Below are 21041 nucleotides of genomic sequence, written 5' to 3'. Positions count from 1 at the left end.
AATAAATAAAAGTATCTGGAAATTAATGATTACCCGTGCAGGAAAATGGTAGGACCAACTGCAAAATCAGAGGTTTCCTTTCATTATAGGTCTTGGGTCCTGGAATGACCCCAGCAGGTGAGCATCAGAATCCAGAGAAAGGTCGGATCAGGGCTCAGTCCTTGGTCTGCCCTTTTCTAGCTGTGTAGCCCAAGGCAAATTCTATTCTGTCTCTAAGCTTCAGTTGGATTCTTTTTTTTTTTTTTTTTTTTAATAGAGACAGGGTTTCTCCATGTTGGTCAGGCTGGTCTCAAACTCCCAACCTCAAGTGATCTGCCCACCTCGGCCTCCCAAAGTGCTGAGATTACAGGCGTGAGCCACCGTGCCTGGCCGAGAAGTTGGCACTTCTCGGGCTCCTTTTGGAGTAGTTGTAGTCCCCAAGTAGTTGGCACTTCTTGGACTCCTTTTGGCTCTTAATAGTCTAGGATTTGATCAAGTCATTTATGCGCTCCCTGAATAATAGGTGGGAGGATGAGAAGACAGGTGCATCTCCCTTCAATTACAGGAATAAAGAGGATATGTCTCTGAAGACACCTGAAAGAGGAACCCATAGGAGAAGCTGACCCATATGAGACCCATGAAACCATGTGGCCATTCACCAAGACTAAGAATTTTCTGACTTGGATAGGAATTCATATGGAATGATGTAAATACAAAACCTAAATGGGATTCCAGCATTCATGAAGGTGTAATACTGGAGATAAATTTAGCAAAAACTGAAATCTTCACTGGACTTGTGTCACATCTCTGAAAGGCAGAATTGTCAATGCTTCTTAAGACTTTGCAGCAAGGTGGATTTGTGAAGTCAGTAAATGTTTCATTGCAGAACAATGATGAAGTCAAAACAACTACACCTGGAATGCCCTCTTTGATAGCACAGTTCTAAACACCGGGCTTGGTGGATTCTGTGTTTTGTTTGTTTTTTCCAAAGCACTGTCAAACAAAAGCTGTTGTACACATTCATTGTAAGTGGAAATACTATACTCGCCCTGGCACTTGTCATGGAAAACACCTCTCCCTTCCTATGAGAGGACATCTAAGCCTTCAGAGATATTAAAGGAAATTCTAGAAGAAGAAGGTGTAAGACAAGCTTCTCTAAAGCACAGTCCTTAATTTCACATCCAGATGTCCAATGTTATTCTTGTTCTCTGAGACGCATGCAGAGCCTTAATACAAGAGGGAGCAGATGCAAACATTTGGAACTTACTCTTTGTTCATGCCTTCAAGGAGAACAGCTGAAATCCTTTTTAACCTGTTTGCAAACTCAGGCAGGCCTCCTATAACAGCACCCACCATGTTGTTGGTAATTAGAGACAGGCAGGCAATAACTTTCAATTGATTCAGCTTTTCTGTCAGTTCCTGAAGACGTGCTCCATCTGTCATGAGTGTCTGACATGTTTATTTAAAAAATAAAAATAGAAAGGGTAGCTCAATATCATGAAAATAAAAAATAAGCAATGTCATTTCCAAATTCCCATTTTTACCTGATTTTTGTAAAATCATTACACCACAGGAAACACAGACCAGATGATTCAAAGTTAGTAAGAATTAAACTGCTGGGAAATTTTGGGGGAAAACAAAGTCACTCACCTCTGGTAATTCTTTTTTCTGATAATCCCACTGTAACAGTTTCAAGTAACTATTATTTAGCACCAAAGTAGGGCTCAGGCTTGGCTTGGAGGTATTTTCGGCCCCAGGAGTTAAAGCACTCTCAGAAAGAGAAAATAATTCTTCATTTACAGATTCTTTTATCCATTCTGTAGTCTGATCAAGAGCACCTAAGAGAGAAAAGGCCACATATTTGTTCTACGGCTGATTGATCCCTTCACTGGTGTATTCACTTAACAGATGCTGTGTTGGGTGCTGGGCATGAATGAAAAGTCACAGCCATGCCCTGCAAGGAGTTTATAGTCCAGATGGAAAGACAGACCTGTAAACTAACAATTAGAGTACAATTAATACTAGTAATTGTGGGAGAAGAAGCTGTCCAGGAAAGAATCAAAGAGGAAGAGCTCTGTACGTGCTCTAGAAAAGAGAGTATCTGGCACATTCTAGATGCCACATTCTGGATGCCACAAATAAATCTGTATTGCTGATCCATAAAGAACTAGGGGTAAGAGGGTTGTAGTAGATGGCATTGGATGGGTAGTTTAGAAGCCAGCCTTGAGTTTGTGCAGAGAAGGTATTTAAAATAAAGACATTGGCCGGGCGCGGTGGCTCAAGCCTGTAATCCCAGCACTTTGGGAGGCCGAGGCGGGTGGATCACGAGGTCAAGAGATCGAGACCATCCTGGTCAACATGGTGAAACCCCGTCTCTACTAAAAATTACAAAAAATTAGCTGGGCATGGTGGCGCGTGCCTGTAATCCCAGCTACTCAGGAGGCTGAGGCAGGAGAATTGCCTGAACCCAGGGGGCGGAGGTTGCGGTGAGCCGAGATTGCGCCATTGCACTCCAGCCTGGGTAACAAGAGCGAAACTCCGTCTCAAAAAAAAAAAAAAAATAAATAAAGACATTAATTTTTACACAATTTTGGTAAAAGGTGAAAGATTTATAGCATCTGAAGAGGAAACAGTATAACTGTTACAAATTTTTGAGTCTTGGGGCCACTTTTAACATCTAATTAGAGATATGTCTTTCCCAAGATGAATGTGCTTGCTCACGTGCACATGTCCACAAACAATTGTCATTCTCTCTTACCAGATTCATAGTTCCCAGGTTACAAACATCAGTGATGGGGAATGGGGAGTTTTAAATATTATTTTCTTTTTTCCTTTTTTTTTTTTTTGAGATGGAGTCTCGCTCTATCACTTAGGCTGGAGCATAGTGATGCGATCTTGGCTCGCTGCAACCTCTGCCTCCTGGGTTCAAGCGATTCTCCTGCCTCAGCCTCCCGAGTAGCTGAGACTACAAGCACATGCCACCACTCCCAGCTAATTTTTGTATTTTTAGTAGAGATGGGGTTTCACCATGTTAACCGGGATGGTTTCAATCTCTTGACTTCTTGATCCACCTACCTTGCCTCCCAAAGTGTTGGGATTACGGGTGTGAGCCACAGTGCCTGGCCTTTTTTTTTTTTTTTTTTTTTGAGACAGAGTCTCGCTCTGTCACCCAGGCCAGAGTACAGTGGGTGATCTCGGCCCAAGAAAAATTGCTTGAAAAGAAAGACTGAACTAGTGGAGAGTGTAAATTGTTGTGGTGGTTCAGACAAGAGAGTAAATGGACAAGAACAGTAGAAGTGAGGGGTAAAGAGAAGAAAAGTGAGAAATATTTAGGGGGATCACTCACAGGTCTTGGTGACCAGTTACATGTGGAGAGTTAGAAAGGAGTATTCTAGGATGACTCCCAGATTTCTTGGACATCTAAATGAATGCCTGTGTCATCTACCAAGATATGGAATATAGGCTAGAAAGGTTCTGAAATAAACCCTTCACATAACTTTTCTAAGGCTACCACCAATCTTCTGGTTGTCAAATACAACAAACACGTCCTTCCTATATTTTCTAAATACCTTTGTAATACAGGCATCTCTTAGTACAGCCCTCTGAAACTATTTTCCTGGCCTCTCTGACACCACTCTGACCTGGTTTCCCCTAGCTGTGCTTCTGCATCTCATACCTGGATTGAGAAGACAAGATAAGAAGACAGGTGCATCTCCCTTCAATTACAGGAAGATGTTCCTCTGCCTATTTTTTAATGTTGATGCATCCAAGCATTCTACCTGATCTCCATTGATTTGGTACTCTTCCATCTCACCAGACCATCTTAGTCATTCCTATGGTTTCTATTTCTGTCCATACCCCAGAAGGCTCCCAAATCTGTATCTCTAGCCCTCACTTGTCTCCTGAGCTTTTGATTTCCTCATTTGTTGAAAGAGCAAATGAGAGAGTCACTAGATATGAGGTTGAGCAGAGATGCTCAGTGTAGCACACTGCTACACAGTGTATCCATCATCCAGATACAACAGGTACTTCATACCTGTTATATGTACAGTCTTGAGGTTCTTTAATTTCAAGACTATAGACAGTAGTAAGATAATTTGGAAGTGATGAGTTTTTAGTATTTGTTTACCTTTACTTTTTCATAATTATTTTTTTCACACATGTAGATATGTTTATATTTACAGACATAATAAATTCATATAATAAAATGTTCAACTCTTAAGTGTTCAGTTTGGTGAGTTTTACCTACTCTATATACCTGTACAACTACCACCTAAAACAAGCCATAGACCATATCCATTAACCCACAAGGTTCCCTTCTCTCCCTTTCCAGTCGAAGTGTACCTCACTCAACTACTTTTAACTCCTAACTGCATGAATTAGTTTGCCTTCTAGAAACTCACATAGGGCCGGGCGTGGTGGCTCAAGCCTGTAATCCCAGCACTTTGGGAGGCCGAGGCGGGTGGATCACGAGGTCAAGAGATCGAGACCATCCTGGTCAACATGGTGAAACCCCATCTCTACTAAAAATACAAAAAATTAGCTGGGCATGGTGGCGCATGCCTGTAATCCCAGCTACTCGGGAGGCTGAGGCAGGAGAATTGCGTGAACCCAGGAGGCGGGGGTTACAGTGAGCCGAGATTGCGCCATTGCACTCCAGCCTGGGTAACAAGAGCGAAACTCCATCTCAAAAAAAAAGAAATTCACATAAATGGAATCATAAAGTACCTAGCATAGTGTTTCTGACGTTTAACCACATTGTCTATGTATCACAGTTGATTCTTTTTAGGGATTTAAAAATAACTTTTAAATTTTGAAACAGCTTAAACTATTACAAAATAAAAGACCTAAGCAGTTGTGAAAGTAGTACAGACAGTTCCTACCCTTCACCCAGCTTCCCCCAATGACAGCATCTTAAATAACTCCAGTATATTGTCAAAATCAGGAAACTGACATGGGTACAATACTTACATACTGATTTTTATCAGTTTTTACATGCATTCTTTGTGTGTGTATGGTTCTAAGAAATTTTATTACTTATGTGGATTCATGTAATTATCAGGATACTGAACTATTCCATCATCATAAAATATCTCCACATGTTACCTCCCGGTAGACACGCTCTCATCTCAACCCTAGCCTCTGGTAAGCACTAATCACCATAACTGTGTCACTTCAAGAACATTATGTAAATATAATCATGCAATATGTAGCTGTTATGGACTGTTTGTATCCACCTGCCACTCAAATTCCTATGAGGAAGTCTTAAGTTCCACTGTGATGACATTTGGAGATGGAGACTTTGGGAGGTAATTAGGGTTAGATGAGGTCATAAGGGTGGGTACCCTTAGAAGAGGAGATGAGAGAGAGCTTCCTCTCTCTCTTTCCATCTGCACACACTGAGAAATAGGCATGTGAAAATTAAGAAGGTGGCTGTCCAAAGTGCCAAGAAAGCCCTCATCAGTAACCAAATTAGCTTGCACCTTCATTTTGGACTTTCAGTCTTGAGAACAGTGAAAAATACACTAATATTGTTTAAGCCACCCAGTCTGTCGTATTTTGTTATGGCAGCCTGAGCAGACCAATAAAATGATTCTTGAGATTGGCTTTGTTTTCTGAGCATCCATCCAAGTTGTGTGTATCAATAGTTCATTCCTTTTCATTACTGAGTAGTATTCTGTTGTATGGTTATACCACAGTTCACCCATTTACCTGTTGAAAGCCATTTTGGTTGTTTCTAGTTTGGGGCTATATAAGTAAGGCTATTATGATTATTTGAATGAATATGTGAATATAAGTTTACAATTCTTGGAGATAAAGACTCAGTATTGCAATTGCTAGGTTGTAGATGTGTTTAATAAGAAACTGCCTAATGATTTCCCAGAGTTTTACCTTTTTAAAAATATATTTAATTGTAAATTTAGATAACTTAATTTTTAGCAATGGCTGTGTTTACTAGCTCACAAAATTCCTTTAAGTATAGCAAATGGCTCCCACACATTTGTACCAACCACATCCAGCATACAACTGACAGTGTCCATTTCTAAAACTAATTATCTGTCAGAGGCCAGTATAATTAGGCAGACAAGTCTTTTACATTTATTCCTTCAAACAGATTTGACAAGAACACAAACATAAGTTGCAGTGCAAAGGCACTGATCAGCAACAGTCTGTTCCATAACGGAGTTTAGAAAGCAAGAGGGAGAATGAAGCAGCAGCTTGACTGAGGAGTCAAATTTGCATTGCAGATGAATGAATTTCAAGGCAGTGCAACCTCTGCAGTGCAACCTCTGCATTGCAGATGAATGAATCTCAACTTAGTGCAACCTAATATCAAAGCAATTAACATGTGACTAAGAACTTGTGCTAGGCTCCCCCATGCAGTAAGTGGCTGCTGCAATAGTTGGGAGTGTGGCATCTGATCCAGGCAGTCTCAACTTCAGTCTAGCCTTTACCCCTCATTAGCTGCATGCCTTGGGCGGGTTACCTAATGTCTTCTCAGTTTCCTGGTCTGTGAATTGGGGATAATAGTATTCTTCCTGCAGTTGTGGTAAAGAGTCAACAAATTATTACATGCAAAACACTTAGAAGCATTTCTGACACAAAGGAAATGTCCATTAAGTATTAGCAATTGTTAATATTCACTCATTTAACTCTGTAAAAACCTTTAAAGGGGGGGATTATTGTTTCTAGAGGGCCCAGCCTGGTTCTCCACCTGATACACAACAGCTGCCTTATTATTGAAGTTGCCTCAGACAAAGTGATCACCCATGGAATAAAAAGAGTGAGTAGGCTAAGCTGTGGCTTGGTTAAAATGAGCTTTTTTGGGGAACTTGGCTTCTTGGCTTTCTTTCTTTTTTTGTAAATACCAGTTAGTGTGCTAGCTCGAGAGAGCAGAATCTCAGCAGATCCCCCTTAAAGAAAAGCCAATGCTTTAAAGGAGATGTTATCTAGAAAACATGAAGAAACTGAAAATCTAGTTCATGCGGTAAGATCCCTGGTATTCGGAAAGTGCTATTCCAGAAGTCAAGATGGGAGGGGGAGAGGGAAGTAGTGGGGAAGAAATCACTGAACTTGAGTCTCATATTTAATTTGACCTCAAAGACTGTGTGTCAATGTCCAGTTAGACTGTCTTTCCACTTTAGACAAGTTTATCAAGGTCAATTCTTCTGGATTAAAAATATGTATCCCTGGAAATGAGGTTTTATACTTGAAGTCATTTCATTTTTAAGCATATGGCACCTAAATATTACTATAATATAGGTTATTAGGTGCCTAATAGTTACTATTAGCAGAATTCCCTTGATATTAGTAGTTTCTATTTAACAACTCACACGCAGTTGCTCCAAAAGGTGCCTCTGCAAGGCTCGCTTCTGCAAGTGGAAACAGCCCCCTCCAGACAATGGAAAGAAGGCAAGAAGAAAGCACACACCAGCAACCATGACTAGCTGAAATCACACTGATTCCAAACACAAAACATCCCCCAAGTGCTCAATGGCCACCGAACTTCCTTGTTTATTGGAGCCTAAATTTCCCTGGAGTATGAAGATGGTTCCTTGAGCCATCATGAAATGGATTCATTCTAATCCTTTATTTAGGGTCTTAACCTCAGCACTACTGACATTTTGGGCTGGATAATTGTTCATTGCTGGGTGCTGTCCTGTTCACTATACAATGTTTAGCAACATCCCTAAGCTCTACCTACTGGATGCCCTTCCATAGCCCCCTCACCCCCCGCCCTGTCAGGATGAAACAACCAAAAGTGTCTCCAGACACAACTAAATGTTGTGGGGTGGGGGCCAGTGGCAAAATCACCCCTAAGAGAACCACATTAAGAACCACTGACTTAAGATGACAAATAGTGTTTCCTTACCTTTGTTCATGCGTAGTTATTCTGACTTTGAATAATGTCTCTTCCATCATGAACTAAATGAAATTTGACAAGATAAGGCTATTCCAGAAGGCTTAAAGTTTGGAGGCAGTAACTCTCTGCTGGGCCTTGTCTGTCTTAGGGCAAAATTCACTTTATTTTGCTTTAGACCCAGTTCTCTAAGGTTAACCACTAGAAACAAATTGCTTTTTATATGCCAGTACTTATAAAACTATGTATTTGGTAGAATTTATAATTGCCAAGAAATACAGCCTGAACACAGGTGCAGACGAGAGAGAGAGAGAGAGAGAGAGATAGAGAGAAACAGATTGAAATTCTTCCTCAGACCCAGCACTTGAATAGGGATGATTTATGAGTAGTTCTGTTTGCTCCGCTATAGCAACACCACCCCCAGAACTTCACAACTCTGTTTCTCCTCAGTTGGCAAATGTTGTTTTTGGTTTGCTAGTTCTGTTTATAAAGATGTAAAAGACTTGCAGTCTTTCATTTAAAAGACATCCAACTGAGAGAGAGTGAGTGGAAATCATCATGAATATAATTACAATGTGGTGGTAATAAGCATTTATACTGCAAATTTAATCATTTACAGCTGACACTTTTAAAAGCCCATTTAGTTATCCTGAACAAAAGCAACAGTGTGGCATAGTGGTTCTCAATCCTGGCTGATTTTAGAATCACCTAGGGAGCTTTAAAGAGAAAAAAATGTTCATGAGCACAGCTCCTGGAGACTTTGATTTATTCTGTCTGAGGCAGGGCTCAGGCCTCAGCTTAAACACTCCACATGATTCTAATTTTTTTTTTTTAATGTAAATTGCACTTTTATTTATTTATTTTTTTTTCAGGTTTTGACATGTTTTTCTTTTTTTTTTTTTTTTTTTAATTTTTTATTGGATTTTAGGTTTTGGGGTACATGAGCAGAGCATGCAAGACAGTTGCGTAGGTACACACATGGCAGTGTGCTTTGCTTTTCTTCTCCCCTTCACCCACATTTGGCAAATGATTCTAATTTTTAGTCTCACTTGAGTACGACTGGTGAAGCAGAAGGAGCATGCGGTTTGAGTGAAACATTGGCTTTTCTCTAAGGGATCTGCAGAGACTTCACATGCTGGCTCGGTGACTTTGTGGCTCCAAAGCAAGGTCACCTTCATGAGGCACCTACAACCTCAGCATTTCCTGGGCACAGGGTTAAGAGTTTTTCCCCTAATTTGTTTATTCAACGAAAACTACTGAGCACCTACTCAATCCCAGGTATTGTACCAAGTACTGGGGATTTGAAGGTGAATAAGCACAATCCCCGCACTCAAGAAGTTCCTAGTCTAATAGGAGGGATAGACAGACACCGGAACAAGCAATGGCATTACAGGTGCTTCTATCCCCATTTTCCATTCGAAAAATGTAGTTTCCTTATCCATGACATCTGCCTAGCAAAGTCTCAGTTTCCTTTCTTTTGGTGCTGGTTTTCTCTGAGAAACCATTTTCTCTGGTTCCATGTTTTCCTTTGTGAGTCTCAATTCAGAGGCCCTGTCTTCCTGACCAGGGGCTGGCCAAGTGGAGTCATGTGTCCACAGACTCCTTCCCGGGATCTAAGTGGTGAGAGTGTTCAAGGATGGCCCGTGTTTGCCGCCCACAGTAACCATCGTGACAATGGAGCCCTCCTATTCCTTGATTTTTCCTGTCCAGATTCATGACACTCTTCTGATTTCTGTTATTTTGGCTTTTCCTTGGATTCTGTGAATTTCCTCCATCCTTCCACTCACTACCCTTTGGCTAAGTCAGCTGAAGTTGGTTTCTGTTGCTTGCAATACAACTCAGGTAATATAACACAAAACTGAAAAGTTCAAGGAAGGCTGAAAAAGTAGCAGCCTGGTTTAATCTGGACTTGGATTTGGGAGACCTAGTTCCCAGTCCTAGCTCAACTGTCTGTTTGTTTTGTTTTGAGACAGAGTCTCGCTCTGTAGCCCAGGCTGGAGTGCAGTTGGTGCAATCTCGGCTCACTGCAGCCTCTGCCTCCCAGGTTCAAGCAATTCTCCTGCCTCAGCCTCCTAAGTAGCTGGGACTACAGGCCCATGCCACTACACCTGGCTAATTTTTGTATTTTCAGTAAAGAAGGGGTTTCACCGTGTTGCCTAGGATGGTCTCGATGTCCTGACCTTGTGATCTGCCTGCCTTGGCCTCCCGAAGTGCTGGGACCACAGGAGTAAGCCACCATGCCTGGACTCCACTGTTTATTTAGCTGAATGACTCTGAGTCTAAGGAGGTCATTGCTGAGCATAAGTTTGCTCTTCTTTAAAATGTTCCATAAATATTTCTTGAATGCCTTATGTGACAGCCAAAAGCAATCACAATAGAGTTTCATATATTCTGAAAGAGATATTTATGTCCCATAGAAATTTTTAAAGAATAACATGAAATAAAGTTCATTAAAACATTTGATGAGATATAAGGTATTATCTAAATGAAACCTTTCTTTCTGAGTATCTTAAAAAGTACTTATGGCCCCCACCCAAAGATAATCTCTTATTCTTTTCACAGATAATTTACATGTTGGATCTAATGTGGTTATCTTGTTGCTGCTTACTAAGTACAAACAATCATTCCTAAGGTTTTCCTGGCTATATTTAAAATATGCAATTATATAAAATCTCCTCTTAGGCAAAATATGGTATTTTCCTGGAACCAATTCAGAAATCTAGAGTACTTCTCTGTATTAATTTTCTAATAATTCTTATATAATTATGTGTACACAGAAAGCTAACACTCGTCCTTCTGTGTGATACTATGAGGCTCTTATTTTGATATTAGGGCACAGGGACCAACTTTTGGCAGAGTGACTTGGGGACATAATTAACAGCTGACATACACTCTGCTTCTGGGACTCTTGATTTCTCTTGCTGAGCAATAATGACCTATATGCAAAGCTGGGTTTGCTCTATTCTTAAATCTCTGAAAATATCCACGTCAATAGAAAAGGTGCAAATGGATTACAGGTCACTAGCCTGGGTTTTAAAAAGAGAAGCAAGCCAGGTTCAGTGGTTCATACCTGAAATCCCAGTAACTTGAGAGGCCAAGGCAGGGAGAAGCCAGGAGTTAGAGACCAGCCTGGACAACACAGTGAGACCCCCATCTCTACAAAAATGTTTTAAAAATTAGCCAGGTGTGGTGGCACATGACTATAGTCCTAGCTACTTGGGAAGCCAAGACAGGAGAATCCTTTGAGTCCAAGAATTAGAGGCTACAGTTAGTTATGATCATGCCACTGTACCCCAGCCTGGGCAATACTCTTTCTCATAAAAACAAACAGAAAAAACAGAAAAATAAAAGAGGCAAATAATTTGAGATGAACAAAATCATAATTCACCCTATTAGAGAATTTGCTCAAGATTCCAAGCTATCTTGATTAAAGACATGGGTGCATTTGCACATGTGTTTACATACCCATGCACACAAACAAAACCAACCATTCAGTCTCAGGAAAATGCTGCTGTGGACAGTTGCCACAGTTCATGTTTCAGATCCAGGTTTGATGTAGGGTTCTACTTCCCTTTACTCCCTCCCCTTTGACGCTAAAACAACATAGCCCTTGAAGTCTTAGTTTTTGTTGTAGAAGGATCCTGAAAAGTTATGTGACTGGGTAATTGGCTATCCAGATGACTAAATAATCTTCCAGATGATGTGAGAGATCCCTCTGCAATATCCCCACTGTTGATATCTTGTTTGAAGAGAGGCAGGGTTTCACAGTATCAAGGCAGAAACACGACTGGGTTACCCAGGCTCTACCACTTACTAGTAGTCACCTAGGCTAAGTACCTTAACCACACTTTCCTCAATTGTAAATAGGGGGTGGTAACAGTACCAGTCTCATAGGGTTGGTGTCATGCTTGAATGAACTAATAAAGTGGTATAGTAAGGGCTGAGCATGTAGTAAGTGCTCATACAAAATGTTAGCTAGCACTGACTACTGCCATAATAGAGAGGTCCATTCCAAAGTCAAAACAACTCCAACTGTCAGGAAGATCAAAACTGGCTGTCTGCTTCCTCCCTCCCATGAGGAAATTCTGCCCTACAGAATTTCACCAGTCTCTGAGACACTGTCAACAGGGAGGGTGGGTGGTACCATGCATGGCCCACGTGAGTCTCCTTGTTACCAAGCATAACATGCCCAGCTTTCTCGACGGTTCCTCATGTGGCCTCCATGATCTGTATGCTCTCCCCTGGATGTGCTCCTGCCTGCCAGGGCCCCTTTAAATGTGGCACCTGTTTTGTCTTTTTAGTATAAGGCCACTGTGTTGATTATTTGGGCAGAAACCACCTAACTCAGCCTTAAAGAGTGGTTAAACTCCAGAGGCTGGTGTCAAGAGTTTGCCAGTGAGCAGTTAGCCAGCCTCTTGTCAGCTGTGTAACCTCTGGCATCTTAGTTTCCTTGCCTATAAAATAAAGGGGATAACAGTAGCTACTTCACTGGGTAACTGTAATTCAATGAGCTAAGACTTCTTCTACTCCTATTCTTCCTTGATCCCCTTCCAGACTGTTGTTGTTGTTGTTGAGACAGAGTCTCACCTCAGCCACTCAGGCAGGAGAGGAGTGGTGCAATCTTGGCTCAATGAGACCACCATCTCCTGAGTTCAAGTGATTCTTCTGTCTCAGCCTCCAGAGTAGCTGGGATTACAGGCATGCACCATCATGCCCAGCTAATTTTTGTATTTTAGTACAGATGGGGTTTTACCATTTTGGCCAGGCTGGTCTTGAACTCCTGACCTCAGGTGATCCACCTGCCTTGGCCTCCCAAAGTGCTAGAATTACAGACCTGAGCCACTGTGCCTGACCCAGTCTGGTTTTAATGCACACAAATCCACTGAAGCCATTCTCATGAAGGTTACTGACCATCATCATACAGTCAAATCCAATGGTCAAGTTGGCCTGCGTCTTTCTTGACCACTTAGCAACACTTGTCGTATCCAATCATGCCTTCTTTCTCCAAACACCTTCTTCATGCATCTTACAGGACACCCCCTCACCTGACTCTCACACTACTTCTCTGGCTACTCCTTCATAATCTCCATTGCTAGATCCTCCTCCTCATCTCAACTTCAAGTTCTAGATGCTGGAGTTTCTCATGTCAGTCTCTTTCAGATCCACACTCACTCCCCCTACGTAGTCTCACTTAGCACAATATAATGAATAGGAACATGGACTGTGGAGCCAAGCTGCCCTCCTAGGTGAGCTTCTATACTTTTAAGGTGTATTCTATAGGCCAGTGACTTAACTGCACTATGCCTCAGTTTCTGCACCCATAAAATGGGAATAACTTCATATAGTCGTTGTAAGGATTAAATTAGTTCGTACTTAGAATGTGGTAAGGATTTTATATGTTAACTAGTGCCCAGTTCCATGGCTTTATATATCACACATATACTGATGATTCCCAAATGTATATACAGTTTCCATTATTCCTCTAAACTCGTCATTCATATCTAAATGCCTGCCTGACATCTCCACAATGACGTCAAATGAAATCTCAAAGTTCGTATTGCCAAAATTGAACTCTTGATTCCATGTCATCTCCCGACCTTCTTTCCCCTAGTCTCCCCAGTCTCAAACTGTAACACCATTCACCTAGTTGTACAGGCCAAAGACCTTGGAATCATCCTCCACCCTTTTCTTCCTCAACCAACTTTCAGCAAATATTACTCCACCTTCAAAATGTATCCAGAATCTGGTCTCTTCTCACTCCTTCCACCACTACCAGCTGGAACAAGCCACCATCATTTCATGCCCAAGCAAATGCAATGCACCCTAATTGGTATCTCTGTTTCCCTCTTTGTCCCCACACAATCTATTCTGTAGTCAGGAACAAGAGTATCCTTCAAAAATGAAAATCAGATATTGCTCCCCTGATTAAAACTCTCTGATGACTTTCCGCCACATGTGGAATGAAATCCAAACTCCTCTCATTTACCAACAAAGCTCCATGTGACCTACCTTTATCATCTCTCAGCCTCATCTCTTACCACTCTCCCCTTACCTACTCTACTCCAGTCACAATGTCTGCCCTGTGTTTGTCAAACTCATAAGCAAGTTTCTGCTTTAGGGCCTTTGTACTTGTAGTCCCTCAGGCTAGAGCATTCTTTTCCCCATTTTTACATGCCCTTTTCTCACTACTTTGCAAACTTTACTCAAATGTTACTTATTATAGAGACCTTCCCAGTCCATCACATCTAAAAAACAACCCTGTCCTCACTTCTGACCCATTGCTGTACCTTTATCCTATTTTTCTTCATGGCACTTAATAATACACCTGATAATATGTTTGTTATCTTGCCTACTAGAATGTAAGCTCCTGGGGGACTGCAACTGTATTCCATTTTGTTCACTGCAGAATCCACTGTACTTAAGCGGTGTCTGAAACACAGGAGGCACTCAATAAATAGATCCTGAATGAAGAAATGAATAGTGCTTAGCACAGTTCCTGGACAGAATAAACAACTGTAAATTTGTGATATCAACTTTTAGAAGGTAAAAAAAAAATGTTTAATAGAAAGGCCAAAATTCTTTATACTATATATATTGTCAAAAGTTAAAACATCACATTTTAACCGAATTTCAATATAAATACACTTTATATTATACTTACTTGGAGTTTCTTCCAGAATTTCCTGGAACTTGTTTCTCTCATATTCCACCAACTGGCGTTGAAGGTGTGGTCTAAGACTCATAATTGTAAAATTGGCCATGTCCATTTTCATGAGGTCCAGGACATGGAATATTTGTCTACAAATTTTAGAATTAAAATAGAGAGATGGTTAAGAAGTTAAGCTGAAATCCATTAACAATGATCTATGTTCCAGGCTGAAAACAATAAACAACCTAAAAATGGTTTTGAAGTTCCAGCTGCTATTTGGTAGGGTGATATTTCATAGAAGGTCACGTGTGTATTGCAAATGTGTTCTTCCACAGATCTCAAGAGTATTTACTTGAAGCATAAACGATCTTAATGATATAAGAAAAATTCAAGAAGGAATTTTCATTTGAAAACCCCTGAAATTTTAAATAGCCTGGACACAGGGCATATGGCTTCTATTCCTTAGGGAATAAGAAAAATTAAAAAAAGAAAGGACAATGCAGTAAGGCACTGAGGAAAATATTTCCTTTTAGAGTTAGGCAGCCCCGTGCTCAAACCCAGCTTTGCAACTGGTCAGATTTGTGCGTGTACACAGTTAATGAGTCTCTCTGAGCCCCAGTCTCCTCATCCATGAAAGAGGACAACCTAAACCTTGGAGGGATGCTCTAAACAGTAAATGAGATAATGATCATAAAGTGCAGGGGGCAGCGGTACCCAGTAGGTGCTCAACAAATGACCACGATCAACACCACAGATCTGAGATCTCACTAAGGTAATAAGACAATTAAGAGGCAAGGATCCCATAACTGAGGAATCACAATCTGCCAGAGCCAAGCACAACTCTAAGGATACCTAACACCCACCTGACAGACAAGAATGTGTCACTTTGAGAGTCTATCAACCTGCCCAAGGTCACAAAGTAAATTACTCACTACAGGCAGACTGGTCTTTCGCCTAACTTTCCAAAACAATACCATAAAACTCGAATCTCAACGTGGCCACTACACACAAAAAAGAAGAAAAGTCTGTTTCAATGGCAAAACGTGTTGCAGACTCTTCTTTCCTCTTGGATCACAAGTAAGTTATTGTCTACGTGGCCAGATGAGATCCTCACATAATTTGCACTCACTTCCTCAGGGAAGCTCCAGCAGATGCTCCCTCCCCACAGTGCAGATCTGTGGCTGCGAAAAGTGTTTCCAGGTAGTAACTAGCTTTCTCAGCTCCCCTTTCAATCTAGGTGGCATCATGTGACTAGTCATGGTCAAAGGGAATGTGTTACTTCTGGGCTGAGGTGGCTACATATTGCATGTCTTCCCCATGGTCTCTTTCCCATTCACCAGCTGAATGGAGAGGACTCTCAGGACCTGAGCAAGGGTGGGGCCAGGCACAAAAGGAGGTTGGGTCCCTGGATGACATGTGGAGAACTGCCTGATCAAGAACCCCTGAATTGGACTGTAACATGAGTAAGAAACAAACTTTATTGGATAAACCACTGAGAATTTAGGGTTTACATGTTATAGAAGCTAGCGACCCTAACTAATAAAGAAGGCTCAACTAGATTAGGTACCTTGTCAGAGGCTCTGTTAAGACCCTTGACTTCCCCTTCCACGTATCACAACTGTAATTAATTGTTCAAGGGCTTTCTCACCATTAGACTCCCTGGAGTCAAGGATTACATCTTTCTTTTTCATCACTGCATTTTCAGGGCCCACTACATGCCAACTAACAACCTTGCCAGATCATTCTATGTGAAAACTCTCTGCATACAGTAAATAATTGACATGTTCTCTGTTTATCTGGTTTTCTTCTAGGGTCAGTAATTGATTTGGGGTACTAGTTGTTATTATGTGTTCCCCAATGCCCAACTTCCCTTCTGAATGAACTCAAAGATACTCTAAGAAAATGCAAACATCAAAAATGCTAACCTCAGCACCTCCACGATGTTGTCAGTAGCCTTTAACTCTCTGATATCGTTATCTCGCACAGGAGCACATAGCTTTCCCATCGTGCTGATGACATAGTTGGCCAGGCCTTGGATGTCAACAGCACTGTGCTCAGCCTGCTGCCTAATGAGGTCTGTGTCCAAAACTTCGCAGATCTGGTTGCGAAGCCGGTTGCCACCAGGAGTCAGAAAAGAGAGAAGAATCTACAGGGAAAGAAAAATTAACAGCATCATGACATGAATAAAAGCTGTCACTTTTCACTTCAGTGTCTAGATGACCAAGCTCTCTGCCCATATTTTAGTGCCTCATATGCCACGGAAGTTGACACTGACTGTGTGGTGGATCAGAGGAGCATTCCAGTGTCTCAATCCTAAAAAGAAAGGTCTATCTTCTGAGTTAAAGTGCCCCCACCATGGAAAATTCCTGCTCCTGTAAGAATAAAAACAACTAGCAAGGAAGCAAGATTACTGAAAACACAGTAAGTCCTCACTTAACAATGCTGACAGGTTCCTGGAAATTGCAACTTTAAGTGAAATGACACATGATGAAACCAATTTTACCACACAACGGTTAAGTTTCTGTGACATATTTCTGGTCACAAAAAACATCAACAAACTTCTTTTTATTTATTTATTTGTTTGTTTGTTTGTTTGTTTATTTATTTATTTATTTATTTATTGAGATGGAGTTTCGCTCTTGTTACCCAGGCTGGAGTGCAATGGAGCGATCTCGGCTCACTGCAACCTCCGCCTCCTGGGTTCAGGCAAATCTCCTGCCTCAGCCTCCTGAGTAGCTGGGATTACAGGCACGTGCCACCATGCCCAGCGTATTTTTAGTAGAGACGGGGTTTCACCATGTTGACCAGGATGGTCTCAGTCTCTTGACCTCGTGATCCACCCGCCTCTCAAAGTGCTGGGATTACAGGCTTGAGCCACCGCGCCCGACCAAAACATCAACAAACTTCTAAATAAAGATCCAAAACACTTCTGATATTAAACACTGAGATAAATGTGAGCTATACATACAAGAAAAATTAATTAAAAAAATAAGATAATTATTTACCCAATTTTTGGTAAATCAGTGACAGCTGCCACGGTGGTAGATTAAATCAGAGAAGAAATGTTTGCAAACAAAAACTGTTAAGGAACACCTCCTCCACCACACAGTTCAAAAGTAAATAATAACAATTATGGTAGGCTCACGAGCACTTTCATATTACATTGTTTATTGTCATGCATCTGTATGATTATTGAATACTTTATGAATTTTTATGTTAACAATAATTTGTATTCATTCATTTTCCAACCTGCTTACTCCGGTTCAGGGTTGCAAGTGGCCAGAGCCTTCCCTGGCAGCCAGGGCACAGGGCAGAAACCAGCCCTGGACAGGATGCCTCCCACCACAGGATGCACTCACTCACATACCCACACTCACTCAGACCGAGACCATTTAGACTTGTCAATGAACTTAACAGGCACATCTTTGGGATGTGGGCCAAAGAAAAACTATGCAGACATGGGGAGATCATGCACACTCCACAAAGATGGCAGCCCCAGCTAGGAATCTTTTTTCTTATCAATGTTATAAAGAAAATACACTGAAACAATATGCAACATCTGAAACAAAATAAACATTTTGTTTCAAAAAATCTACAGGTAAAAGTTCAGGGAAGAAAGAACAAGTTGCAGATCATTGCTCCAAAAGAACTCTTTAAAAAAGGATAGATGAGGCCAGGCGTGGTGGCTCACGCCTGTAATCCCAGCACTTTGGCAGGCCGAGGTGGGTGGATCGCGAGGTCAGGAGATCGAGACCATTCTGGCCAACATGGTGAAATGCTGTCTCTACTAAAAATATAAAAATTAGCTGGGCAGGGTGGCACACACCTGTAGTCCCAGCTACTCGGGAAGCTGAGGCAGAAGAATCACTTGAACCCAGAAGGCAGAGGTTGCAGTTAGCCAAGATAACGCCACTACACTCCAGCCTGGGCAACAGAGCAAGACTCCATCTCAAAAAAAAAGCATAGATGAAAATATCCCATGGAGTCCTTAAGTATATTTTACCTATATAATATATATTATATATGAGCAACCTACATTTTGATTATTCAGTTAACAAAGGACACTGTGCTTATCCACACAACACATGCTTAGAAGCAAGCGCTCTAAGCCAGCGTGGCTCAATTCAAGTCCCTCTCTACCCCTCAAAGCTGTGTGACCCTGCATGAGTCAGAAAAGTTGTTTTTTTTAATATATAAAATAAGGATAACAGGAGAAACGACTCCACAGTGTTCTGATAAAAAGAAATGAGCAGGCCAGGCGCGGTGGCTCACACCTGTAATCCCAGCACTTTGGGAGGCTGAGGTGGGTGGATCACGAGGTCAAGAGATCGAGACCATCCTGGTCAACATGGTGAAACACCGTCTCTACTAAAAATACAAATACACCATGCCCATGCTGGGCATGGTGGCGTGTGCCTATAATCCCAGCTACTCAGGAGGCTGAGGCAGGAGAATTGCCTGAACCCAAGAGGCGAAGGTTGTAGTGAGCCAAGATCGCGCCATTGCACTCCAGCCTGGGTAACAAGAGCAAAACTCTGTCTCAAAAAAAAAAAGAAGAAGAAATGAGCAATCTAGTGCTTGAAATAGAGCAAGTGCCTTGCAAATGTTAACTAAAATTACAACCGTCACCTCATTTAGCTCTTATGACTACCCTGTAAGTACTCAGGAAATAGAGACTTAAAGAGAGAACTCATCACTAAACCAGGACAACAATCTAACTCCAGAGTCTCTGTGTTATAAGCATCACTCTAAGCTGTGTCCACGGCACTATTTTCTCAGCCTTCATTCTACTCCAGGAGGGGCAGGATAAGGTAAACCCTGCCAGTGAAAAAGAGTGGCCAATACTAAAGGACATAAAACAATCTTTTGGGGAAAAAACTGCTATACTTTCAATATCTGTGTTTTCTTCTGTCACCAAATTCGTATGTTGAAACCCAATCCCCAATGGAATGGAATTAGGAGGTGAGGCCTTTGGGAGGTGATTAAGTCATAAGGGTGAGGTCCACATGAATGGAATTGTACCCTTATAAAGAGACACTGAAGTGCTGCTTTGACCTTTCTGCCATGTGAGGACACAGCAAGAAGGCACCACCTATGAGCTCACTCAGGAAATGAGCCCTCACCAGATGCCAAATCTGCTGGTGCTCTGATCTTGGACTTCCTAACCTCCAGTACTGTGAGAAATAAATTTATATTGTTCATAAGCCACCCAGGCTATGCCAGTCTGTTACAGCAGCCCACCTGGAGTAAGACACTAACTGACGCAAACGAAACAGCAACTTGCCTCTCTGATTTCTTCGAACAGTTTGATGGCATGTTCAAACTCAGGAGGGTCAGCATTTAGTTCTGAAGCCAAGACGTCCCAGAAGGCCTGGTGAACAATGTGCTTCACGCGACCAGCCAAACTATAGCAATGAAAGGGATTGTTGTTTAAAATAATCATCATTGTTTTTCCTGATTATACAAGAAATATCCTCACTGTAGAAATCTTAGAAAATATTTTAAAAAGCAGAGCAATTGCCCTTAATCCCATTATTAATCTTTTGAATATGTTTCTTGTTGAATGCATTAACAGAGTGTACTTTTCATTTAGCATTCTGTACTGTTTTCCCTAGACCTTGAAAATGCTTTCAATAACTTCATAAAATTCTGTCCTAAAGAGATTTCAAAATTTATGTATCTACTCTTCTATATAGATCTTCAGACTTGTTCTACATTTTTGGAATGAGATGGCAAAGTTGCTCTTCCTCACCAGCTGAAATTTCATGGCATGGACTAGAACACATTAGCCCCAAGGGCACATGCATTTGAACGCCTGCCAGCTAAAGCTTAGGTGTCCCATTTAAAGACAGCCAGACCAAACTGCCAAAATAGAAGCCTTCCTAGGAAGAGCTTACAATAGAATAAGTGGCTACTTGGCTTCACCCTTTATGTCAATGCCTTAAAATAGGTGCACATTAAAATACACATTCCTACCTAACTCCTATGCCATTTAGCAACAGCTTTTAGGGAACCACCTATGTCTCTGCACTGTAATTTCTGATGAAGCTGTTTTCCCACAGAGATATACCTTTCCCAAGCAGAGTCTGTAAGTCCATCTAGGTACTTACCATTGTGCCTAACACAGTGCCTGATATATAGTGAGTACTTGACAAATGCATGGTGAATGAATTCATAATTTGATAAGTATATCTCCTAATTTTTCTTCTTAAAGTATAAATAGCTACATATACAATAATGCTATGAAAGAGGAAAATTAGCTTTCGAAACATGAGTTAAAGTTTGTAACTACAAATATTACATTCTACTCGGCAATTTTAAATATTAAAACTTATTCTAATTGCATGAGGAAATTTGTTCAATATAAATGCCATTTCCAAAGTTTGAGACTCTCCAGGAACACTCCAGAACAACGAGAAAGGCAAACATTGCTAGGATGGACTTTTGCTCTTGACTTTATAAGCCATACATACCTGGCTTGAATGAACAACAAGAAATGAGCTAAAACATTTTTATAGGTCCCTAAGGGACGTCAGAGTTGAAATTTAAGTT

General features: G+C 41.2%; 1 protein-coding gene across 5 annotated transcripts in view; it reads right to left on the bottom strand.

Moving 5' to 3' along the window:
* The window catches only part of TCP11L2 (t-complex 11 like 2), a 50608-nt gene that overhangs the window by 11181 nt on the left and 18386 nt on the right, over positions 1–21041 (bottom strand). For 4 of the 5 annotated variants that reach the window (XM_035257464.3, XM_078337177.1, XM_002752938.6 and 1 more), the window contains exons 4-8: positions 19774–19894; positions 16415–16635; positions 14502–14638; positions 1630–1817; positions 1247–1428 (exon numbers count right to left, since the gene is read on the bottom strand). In XM_035257464.3, coding sequence (XP_035113355.1) covers positions 1247–1428; positions 1630–1817; positions 14502–14638; positions 16415–16635; positions 19774–19894 — 849 coding nt within the window. Of the gene's footprint in view, positions 1–1246; positions 1429–1629; positions 1818–6052; positions 6519–14501; positions 14639–16414; positions 16636–19773; positions 19895–21041 lie in introns of those variants that run through there. The other variant, XM_009004536.4, reaches the window with a different exon arrangement.

The sequence above is a fragment of the Callithrix jacchus genome, chromosome 9 (genome assembly GCF_049354715.1).
Source record: "Callithrix jacchus isolate 240 chromosome 9, calJac240_pri, whole genome shotgun sequence".
Taxonomy (NCBI): Eukaryota; Metazoa; Chordata; class Mammalia; order Primates; family Cebidae; genus Callithrix; species Callithrix jacchus.
Note: the sequence above shows the minus strand (reverse complement) of the source record. Positions and strands in the feature narration are given on the sequence as shown.